Source organism: Ipomoea nil, unplaced genomic scaffold (genome assembly GCF_001879475.1).
Source record: "Ipomoea nil cultivar Tokyo-kokei standard unplaced genomic scaffold, Asagao_1.1 scaffold2926, whole genome shotgun sequence".
Taxonomy (NCBI): Eukaryota; Viridiplantae; Streptophyta; class Magnoliopsida; order Solanales; family Convolvulaceae; genus Ipomoea; species Ipomoea nil.
Window position 1 is genome coordinate 4452539 of NW_017619354.1, and position 11474 is coordinate 4464012.

Below are 11474 nucleotides of genomic sequence, written 5' to 3' on the forward strand. Positions count from 1 at the left end.
TCAATCCACATTCTTGAAGATGAAGAACAATTTCAGCTTGTAATTGTTACTAAACATCAATTTCCAGATTTCATAGTTCAAAGCTAAGTCTTTTACCTCTTTCACTTTTGTATCTTCTTTCTTGTGAATTGTGATTGCAATGTTCTTTGTTTCATTTGATGATTTCATTTACTTTTATAGCATGATCGAGTAGTTAAACTTCTTTAGGGATTTGGGTTAAATTCCTTTGTTATGAATGCCAATGTGAATTGAATTGCAAAAATTAGATAGTGTAACGGTTCAATGTTGATTTAGTTGTGAGATGGTGGATTGTATTGACTCTTGTATAGTTAGGTCGTAACTATGCAAAAGGTGCAAGGATTAGGTGTTCCTCTTATGAGAATAGGGCTACACCATAGCCACAACTCTCACTAATCCAACTCATCTTTTGAAAAATGGATCGGACTTGGAAGGAAATGTGCACACCCAAGTATTTGCTTAAACGCCTGCCTCATGAATTTGCCAAGTTACCATGAGAATGAGGCTATGTCCTAATTGATAGCCCAACGACCCTGAGAATGACGTTGGCACCTAATAGCATTTCCCTAAACTCCTTATTGAAACATTACACCAAATGTCATAAAAACATATTATGATCAATTGAAAGAGATTTTTCTATTCTTCTCAAGTGCCGCTCTAAAGAACTGATCAGTGGTGGGAGAATGATTTTGACCATGCAGGGTATAAAAAGTGAAAACCCCATTTTTTATATTTGGGAGCTCTTAATTTTAGCCATTAATGATCTAGTTGCAGAGGTACGTAGGTAGTTAAATTTAAAGATCAGACCAACACAACCTTAAAATACGTTACTACATACATATATAGTGTGTGAGAGAGAGAACAACATGTATGATTATAGTTAATTGCTTCAATTCGATATTGCTGGGTCTTATTGAAGAAGAGAAATTAAATTCGTTTAATTTTCCTCTATACCTACCAACTCTAGCAGAAATAAAATTCCTAATTGAGAAGGATGCTTCCTTCACTATTGATTGCTTGGAGGCTTCCCAAATTCATTGGACTGGATATATTGGAATGGATGATAATGATGATGAGGATATTAATAGTGCAGGGAACAATGTTGCCATGTGCATGAGAGCTGGTCTTGAGCCTATGCTCGTTAGCCACTTTGGTGAAGGAATAATTGATGAATTGTTCCACAGGTACAGCAACAAGATTGCTCATTCCATGTCCACCTATCCGGAGAAAGCAAAGTTCACTAGTGTTACTGTCTCCATGGTATTTTTTGTTATATATTTTTGTAATTGTCATTAAATTACTTTTTGTTATAAATCTCTACATTTCAAATGTGCATTGCAAACACAAATAAATACACATTTAATTTAAAAGAAAACCAAATATAACTTGTATTGTCAAATACTAATTGATGTATTTAATTACCCGGGATGGACCCGAATTACTAAATCCGAATGAGAACGTAATTAGTAAATAAATGAATAGACAAGACAATGCCGTAAGGTCGTGGAGACCGTATATTGTATTATGATAATAGGCAGGTTATTACAACGATAGTTTAGGACCAAGTGTGTAAGAAATGATCAGGTCCCTTAATGAGACAAGGTGGGGGGTTTTATACAACAAACCTCCAACCGCTCCCCCTAAACCGGGGGTGGTTGGATCTTACGCTTTGACCGCATCCTAGCTCAGGACCGAGTCCAAAGCGCGCACGCGCCGTCCTAAAACCCCGAGCTCGGCCAGGCAGATCTCATTACGGCCTGAGCCCGACCTATGGCCAAGCTCCTTGGGCCGAGGTGACCACGGCCCAAGTGGCTTGGGCCGAGGTATTCTGGGTCCGTAGTGCCTTGGGCCGAGGTGTTCCGGATCCATATGCTTTGGGCTGAGGTGCTCCGGATCCATCGCCTCGGATCGATTCGCTCCGAGCATAATATATCTATCATTAATATTTAACAATATTTAAAAAAGTTTACATATTAAAAGAAAATCAATTCTACATATTAAAAAAATCAATTGTAAATAATATGTGTCAAATAATAATATTTAACAATATTCAGTAATCTACGTATTAATGTTCCTCCAAAATTAACTCCATAATGATTGAACCTGATTTGTGGCTCAGACTCTTACACACTCACACTGGCACACAGCCACACATCAAGCCGCTGGGTATCATAAGTGTTGATTCAATAGATAACAGAGGATATTAATTGGAAAATAATTGGTGTACTCTCATTTTAAACTTTTAATTTGTATTTTTTTTCACATATTTTTGATGTAGACATTTTTCTGTGGATTCACATGATGAAAATAATTAATTTTTTTTTTTAGTAAAGATGAAAATAACCAATCTTGATTTGTCATCCCAGAAAATATAAATGAGAGAGTAAAATTTTGAGAGTCTATCTAGTAGAACTCATATTAATATTGTTGTTTTTTAAAACGTGATTAAATTCTATAATCTCACACATCAGAGCCGCTGGCATGTCATAGTTGTTGATTGGATGCTGACAGATGGAGCCGCTAAAATGGGTCCAACTTTTTTTTTTTTTTTTTTTTGGAAAACAAATGGGTCCAACTTAATTAACAGGTTAGGCTCGAATTTTAAACGAGTTGAGTTAACGTACTACTCCCTCCGTCTCATTTTATATGTATGAATTAATGAGACTTGACTGAAGTTATTTTTAATTCAATTTTTTATAATATTAAGTTTAGTATTAGTATTAAAAAAATTATATATTTATAAACTACACTAAAAATACTATTAAACACAAAAAATTCAAATTTAAAAATAGTAACAAGTACTAAACAAAATAAACAAAGAAAAAAGAGTTAGTTTAACTAGTAAGTATGGCAGATAAAATGGGATAGAGGGAGTATTTAAATAATACTGAAAAAAAAAAAAAAAAAAAAAAAAAAACTAGTGGGAGGTATCGGGGTTAGAATTAGTTAGGACCTTTATCTTTTACAATTGTTATATTATGGATTTGGGTCTACCATGTGCATGGTGAACTTTGTTCAAATTATGTACTTATAGTTAACATATTATGTATCTTTAATAATAATAAAAAATTATGTACTTATTACAATTAATATATTATGTACCTACAGTTAATAAATGATGTACATATTGTAAATAACGTATTATGTACCTTTAATTTATTCACACTGCACATAAATCATTTGTTAAATGAAAGTAAATAATATGTTAACTACAGATATATAATCTAAATGTCATTTTGGACCAAGGTCAACAATGCAACGTGGACCCTGGTCCAACTTATTTACACATACATGATCAATTTACTGAAAGTATATAATATGTTCAATCATTAATGCATGGACCATAAATAAGATAACGGCATGCTTTCAAAAAAATAAGATAACGGTATCATATATAATTACATAATTTTAAAATATTAACTAAAATCTTGAACTTGAGAAACAAAATTATTTTATATGTTAACATAACGTAATAAAAAAATATATAATCTAATTACAATAATAATAATAATAATAATAATAATAATAATAATAATAATAATAATAATAATAATAAGGGAGAAGTGTCAAATATGCCCATGTATTATTGTCAAGTGCTCAATTTCCACCATGAACTAAATTAAAGGCTAATTAACCACACTTACCTACTAAATTTGTTCAATTAACTTTTTTTTTTGCAGGTAATTGACTTTTTTTTTTTGCAGGTTACCAATTCAATTATTAAAAAAACAAGGGAAAATGGTCAAATAGACCCTCAAACTTTATAGGAAAAAGTAATTAAACCCTTCAACTTTAAAAAGTTGCAATTAGGCACTTGTTATTTTAGTGCATCTAGATTTATTTACCAGTAAATACCAGGTATAAACAGGTAAAATCCAACCTGGAGCTTACGTGTACATATCATAAATATTAAATATCTGATTTATTTATTAATAATAAATTATCATCTTCCTTAACCGTCTCTGTTCATCATCTTCCTCAATGATCTCCTAGCTCATCGATCTCTTCATCAAATTCGAATCATGCCGGCACCGCCTTCTTTATTCGAAAAAAGCAACGCGGTGGTCACATCCAAAGAAGGCGAAGGGGCAGTCACCTTCTTCAGATCTGAAGAAGGTTACACGACAGCTACCTTCTTCTGTCTAGAGAAGACAAAACGGTCGTCGCCTCACAGCAATGGTGCTATGCGGCGAAGATGCGTAGAGTTTCACTTTGGAGAGGGCATTTACAACCACTCATGGAGTTGAGATAAGTGAACTTGGAGAGCAAAATCATGTTCACCACGGTAGAATCTTGTAGTCTTTTGGCATTGCTGATTTTCCCATCAAAGGCATTTACAATCCTTTTTCTCGTTGGGTCTATAAATTCTCTATGATTTACTAATTTCTGATGTATATTTATTCAAGAAACTTGCTGGAGTTTCTACTTTACCAGATTCAAATTTGCATATAATTAAAAAATGCTAATGAATAATAGAGTAAAAGGTAAAATATTTGTGTCTTGAATAGAAAATACATATTGAAGAAGATGTTCAACAATGGTTAGCGGCGGCAATATGGCCGGTGGTCCGTGGTCACCGGTCGACGGTGATGATGTCAAGACCGGAGAAGCTTTATACGAAGCATACAATAATTTTTGATTTCTTTAAAATAATAATAAAAATATCACATGTAAGAAAGGTTTGCCATGTCATCCTATTTTTACCGGTAACTTGTTGGTTACTGGTAAATAGGGTTTAGATGAACAAATTTAACTCGTAGACGGTCCTATTTGACACTTAATTTAGTTCGTGGTGAAAATGGAGCACTTCGCAGTAATAGATGGGCCTATTTGACACTTGTGCCTAATAATAATAATAATAATATCTTTAAATAATTAAAATTAAAATGACAAAATTTATAAATATTCAAGATTATCTTACATAACTTAAGAAAATGAAGGGAATCACATTCCTTTTAAAATCTTATGTGGAGGGAATATTCAATTCCCTGAAAATGTTATACTCCCTTAAAGAATATGAACTAAACATAAGAATGTAAACTCGAAAATATTACATTCCCTTAGTTATGTAATATAACCTGAACCAAACACCACTTAGTTCAAAGCACTATTCAATGCTTTTAAAGCACCATTTGGTGCTTACTCACCTTTCACCCAAGAGATGCTAATTCATAGCACCGAAAGGTGCCAACGGTGCTTAAAAGCAGTATTTGACTTCTCTCAAGTGGTCTATTTTAAGAATAAATTTTCATTCACTCATTATTCGTTTTAAACATACAATATATCAATTTTTTCGTTCACGTTAAAACACCTAAATCATTATGATATGATTCAAATCGAGATTATACTTTACATATATTTGTATCACAAAATAGTCATTCAAAATGTTATTTTTGTTAAAAAAAATTCTAACATAATCTCAATGACATCTTTGTGACTCTCCCAAATGGGAGGTCACAAGTTCAAACCCCGGATATTGACTCTTTGGCTCTGTTTGGCAGAGCTTATTTAGAAGCTTATAGCTTATTTTAAGCTACTCATAAGCTATAAGCTCTCTGTTTGGTAATATTCTCAAAATAAGCCCCTAGCTTAAAATAAGAGCCCCTAGCTTCCTAACTTTTTTTCCATCTTTATCCTTATTATTTTTAAGAAATGACATAATTTACCATTTCCAATTAAAACCCTTTTTTCTTTTAATTTCCTTTATCCGCAACTTTCACCGCAAATATTATTATTATTATTATTATTATTATTATTATTATTATTATTATTAGTAATTCACCCGCGCGATGCACGGGAAAAAATTATGTTATTATAAATATAAATAAAAAATAGAAAAACTAAAATATTTTAAATTATTTAATATAATAATATTTTTGAGCTTCCATTGGTCAAATATTTATTATTTTTATAGAATACAAAATTACAATTAAAATTAAAATAAAATTTTGTATGGTTAATATAATTTCTAATTATGTGCATATTCAATTCAAATAAACTTATAGAGAGAATTTACATAATTACATTGATTTATTCTTAATTGTATTTCATCTATATTATAAGTTTCACAATACGAATAATAACTAAGATAATTACATTTGGAAAGAAAATTTCAAATTTGTATGTGTAAATTTAAACTCTAATTGAACACATTTTTATATGATTATATAATATATAGCTATTTTTTTTCAAAAGTATATTTTTTATATGATTATATAATATATAGCTATTTTATTTTTAAAATGTTGTGTTTTTTTTTTTTTTTACAATACGAATAATAACTAAGATAATTAGATTTGGAAAGCAAATTTCAAATTTTGTATGTGTAAATTTAAACTCTAATTGAACACATTTTTTATATGATTATATAATATATAGCTATTTTATTTTTTAAAAGTATATTTTTTATATGATTATATAATATATAGCTATTTTATTTTTTAAATGTTGTGCTTTTTTTTTATTATAATAAAGGATATTGTGGCATTAATTGTAACATTAATTATTTCCCAAACCATATAGCTTTATTATATAAAGGATTATTATTATTATTATTATTATTATTATTATTATTATTATTATTATTATTATTATTATTATGAGATTTGCAACAATATTGCAACTTCATTATGAGATGCTAGATCATGATTATGCTAATAGTTTTATTTCAAAATGTTAATTTTTTTTTTAAAGACAAAATGTTAAATTTTAAAATGTAAACAAACTAATTTAAAATTTATGAAGATGTCCTTTTTAGTCTTTTTACATTTATCACCTTATCAAAAAGCTAATTTTACCAAACACTTTCAATTATAACAGCTAGCTTAACAGCTCTTCAGTTTTCAGTTTCGAGCTTATAGCTTTTCAGCTTTCAGCTCCTAGCTTATAGCTTTTCAACCAAGTTTGCCAAACAAAGCCATATACTACATTGTAGTAGAGTCAGTAGTACTAAACAAAATATCATTTTAGATTAAGGTAGGTAAGGTAAATTTTGATCTATGATAGAAGTTGGAGCGTTATGCCATGGAACCGTGTTCACCATTCATGGTGAACACAACACGGTTCCAACGGTGTTAGTACACCGTTATCTTTTTTTTTTTCTTAATTAATTGCGTGACTTTTCTTCTTCATTTTCACATTTTGCGGTTTTACTTTAATTTGAGGTGAACAATGATTTCGGACATTCATAAATTATGAATTCATACCTGCACATTCACTTTGGAACCATGCCTACACATTCCCGTCTGAAATCACGGACATTCATAAATTATGAATCCATGCCTGCACATTCACTTTGGAACCATGCCTACACATTCACTTTGGAACCATGAGATTATGAATTTTCTGTTATAAGATTATGAATTTTCAGTTATGAGATTATGAATTTTCTGTTATGAGATTATGAATTTTCTGTTATGCGATTATGAATTTTCTGTTATGCGATTATGAATTTTATGAAAATTCATAATTTGATCAACGCGCGCCGTTAACTCCACATCCGCGATTTTATTTTTTTTTTTACCTAAAAACGACGTCGTTTGGCCTTCACCGTTCACGATGAACACGTTTCCAGGGCATAATTTGTCATAGAAGTTGATATGTAAGGTAAATCTTGATCTATGATATAATTTGCCTATAAGAATTCTAACAAACTCTACCAATTAGGTCGAGACAAAGTTTCTAAATAATAAATAAATAAAATCACACGTTTTTTACACCCAATATGTAAAGGAAAACGTTTTCTTCTGGTATAGGGCCCCACAGGATTGGACAAAACCCAAGGTGCCAAATTTGACAAATTATGGGTCCATAATTGTGTGGATCCCGTCCAAAACGATGTTATTGAATTTTACGAGTTAAGATAATGCATATTATGAGTTATAATAATGTATTTTATATAATAAAATAATATATATTATGTGTTAGAATATTGTAATTTATGTAATAGAATAATAAAATTTATGAGTAAAATAATATACTTTATAAGTTAGAATAATATGCATTATGGTTTATAATAACGTACATTATAAATTATAAAAATTAGTGAGTCGCGTAAAAAAATAAATTATATAAATAATATCATTTTTAGATCGTGGTCTACACAATCTAAAAACATAATAAGCTTCAATCCAGGTTATACCCCTGGTTTATGTCCATTTTTTCTGTTAAATTCTTTTGTACCTTATACTATAAAAGTTGTACTACATAATTTTTTGGACAAAAATATCCCTACAGTTATAACTTCTGTTATCTTTCTACATTATTATTACCATGTACATGCATACATAATATTATTTCTTACCTCCTTCCATGATAAGTTTGAATTCATTTAGGTTTTAATTAAAATGTTACCATAATTATATTTAATAACTTATCATTTCTATAATTTTTACCTCAAAAATATTAATATGAATTATACAATTATATATATATATATATATATATATATATATATATATATATATATATACACACACACACACACACACACATACACACACACACAATTATTTATTAAAAAAATTAATATAACTAAGATTTTAATATTTAATTTTAATATTGACATATATTTTTTGCGCACCGCGCATATAAAATACTAGTTGGGTAAATATTGGCCAAATTTGCACTTGTTGAAATATTGAATAATTAATGCACGAATTTTACGCATGATTTTGTGTACCCTATGGCACATACAGGTGGAGCAAAGGAAAAATGACGCTTTTTTTTTTTCTTCTTTTTTTCTTTCTTCCTAATTTGTATGCATACAATTGACTCATCATACCTCGTATAGTCGTATTCATAGTACCCTTTTCGATTATTTTAAAAATGAAAATTGTTATCTTTATTATTTAAATTGACTATCAAATTGAACACAAAAATGTATACATATATTTATATTTATATTTATTTATTATATTTATATATACTTAAGGTGTAATACTATAAGAACAAAATAAATTATCATTTATATTCTTCCATTTAATTACTATGGTAATTTTATTGTAATCTCTCTCTTCTCTCCCCCCCCCCGCCCCCCCCCCCCCCTCTCTATTAGCATAATTAATGAATTAATGGCGTGTTTGGTTTGGTTCAAACACGCTAACATCGCCATCACCACCGCTATTCCCTTTCATGAAGCTAGACCTTTGCTCACTGCGCACAAGGAACCCCCTCACCGCTATTCCCTTTCATGAAGCTAGACCTTTGCTCACTGCGCACACGGAACCCCCTCACTTTGAGAGGTAGCTCCCACACTGCCGTTGGTGAAACTCAATCCCTGATCATTCTTCCAAACTTTCACCTCTATGACCAGTTGAGCTGCCATTTATTTAGTATAATTGCCTAATAATTATTATAGTAATTAAGCTAAACATTAGTCATTGAATTTATTTTTATAATAATTATAATTAAATTATTTCTCCTTTTTTCTCATATTTATTTTAGTAATAATATAAGTACATAAATCATATTATATATTGATTTTTATGATAATAGAATTATTTATAATCTCATCTTTAATTTTATTAGTTAAATATATAATAAATTTGTTTATTCTTGCATCGCACGGGTAATTGGGCAATTATTTGCTCGAATTCAAGCAAGGATAACATCATAAAATATAATCGATCTAACTCATTTTATCAATTGTACTATATAATATTCGTTGTTATAATTTATATAATTGTATATCTATCGAAATAATTTTAAAATAGTATAACAAATCCATTTCAATTCATGCAACCGCATATACTAATTTTTCATAAAAGTAAATATTTCAAGAATGCATAACTATGACATGTGACAAAAATGTTGGATTAACTGGTGCAATAACAGTTTTAGAGGGAAGCACCCTCACTGGATAGTACCCTAAGCATAATTTTTGCAATACAAAACCTATTAATTGGCGTGATCCATGTTTTCTCTTGTTGCCACTTCTATCATAAACGAATTCTTGATTTGATCTAGTCTCGTAGTGTGCTTCACTGCAATTTTAGTGTCTTGGTGCAGTGCACCTTAAAAAATAAAACAAAATCCTCATTCCCCAAAAAGACAATGATAATAGAAATAGTTTCTCATCTGTGTTGAATATATATTGTAATTTTGGTGTACCGTTTCATCAATGTCAAATGCGTGATTCTAATTAATAGATCAAAGTTCATGTTAAATTTTATATTGTATTTTTTTTAAAACAATCATCAAAGCGAACTATTATTACAAAATCAAATCACGAATACAATGAGGGATATCTGCGTCCCACACCTTCCGACTAGTATACGAGCAAGAAGCTCTGGCCAGAGAGTGAACAATCACATTAGCTGTTATATTGTTTTTTTTTTTTTTTAACACACATACACTCTAACATATTAATAATATATATTTAACAATTATGTTAATTTTAATTGAGATGTAGTTTGAACCTGAGACCTTCCTCATGAAAATTAATTATTAAGTTAAAAAATAATAAATAGTTAACGGTGATTTACTTATCCAATTTTATTTATTTTTTAAATGTTGAAAAAATAATATTCATTCTCTTAAAAGACAATAGTTATAAAATGGACTTGATCTACATTGCATTGTGTATCTTAGTGAAAAATGATAAATTATATATTTACTATTAATTTATTATTAGGTACTTTCAATTAATAAATTATATACATATTACAATTAATATATTATGTACATATAGTTAATAAATTATATACCTATTACAATTAATCTATTATATATTTCAGTTTATTTACAATTACATAATATGTTAAATGAAGGTACATAGTATGTTAACGTAAATGTTATTTTAGATGGATGTAAAGCACAGTGACTCAATGACTCGACAGGGCCAATTAGAGTCCACAATACAAAGAGGTTGAATCCCCAACTCGAAGGATGTAAAGCACGGTGACTCAATGACTCGACAGGGCCAATTAGAGTCCACAATGCAAAGAGGTTGAATCCCCAACTCGAAAGGTGTAAAGCACGGTGACTCAATGGCTCGACAGGACCAAATGCCAATGCACACAATGGATTATACCCTTAGCTGGCGCCAAGGTTCGAACCTTGGTCTATTCTCTCAAATACTGCATGGTTTCATAGCTAAGTCCGGGCAAATAAAGTTGAATTGTCAACTACCTACATGCTGGCTATACGGATGGATATAAATATATATAATAAATAGAAGAAAGCCCAGGTTGGGACAATTCCAACTAAGGTAATTAGATGGTTAGTTTGGTAATCATAATGTTTCACTTATTAGCATTCTTAGTTTGAGTCGATGAACAAGCTAGTTTACCTCAAGTCATTTGTCGACGCGAGCTAGGGTCACAAGAGTTTTAACCCAGTGCATAGCCTATAGTAATAGTGGTTTTTACTTGTCATATGTAGAAAACTTATGTGGTAGATTATGGACAAATAAGAAGAAACGAAAGGAAGCATATTTGAGCATTACAACCAAATGT

At 29.9% G+C, this 11474-nt stretch overlaps 1 protein-coding gene across 1 annotated transcript; it reads left to right on the top strand.

Moving 5' to 3' along the window:
• Positions 1–613: 613 nt before the first annotated feature.
• Positions 614–4164, top strand: LOC109161708 (salicylate carboxymethyltransferase-like). The gene is made up of 3 exons (XM_019310197.1): positions 614–794; positions 925–1278; positions 4012–4164. Exons 1-3 carry the CDS (start codon positions 702–704, stop codon positions 4162–4164), a joined length of 600 nt encoding a protein of 199 aa, XP_019165742.1. The 5' UTR covers positions 614–701.
• Positions 4165–11474: the final 7310 nt, after the last annotated feature.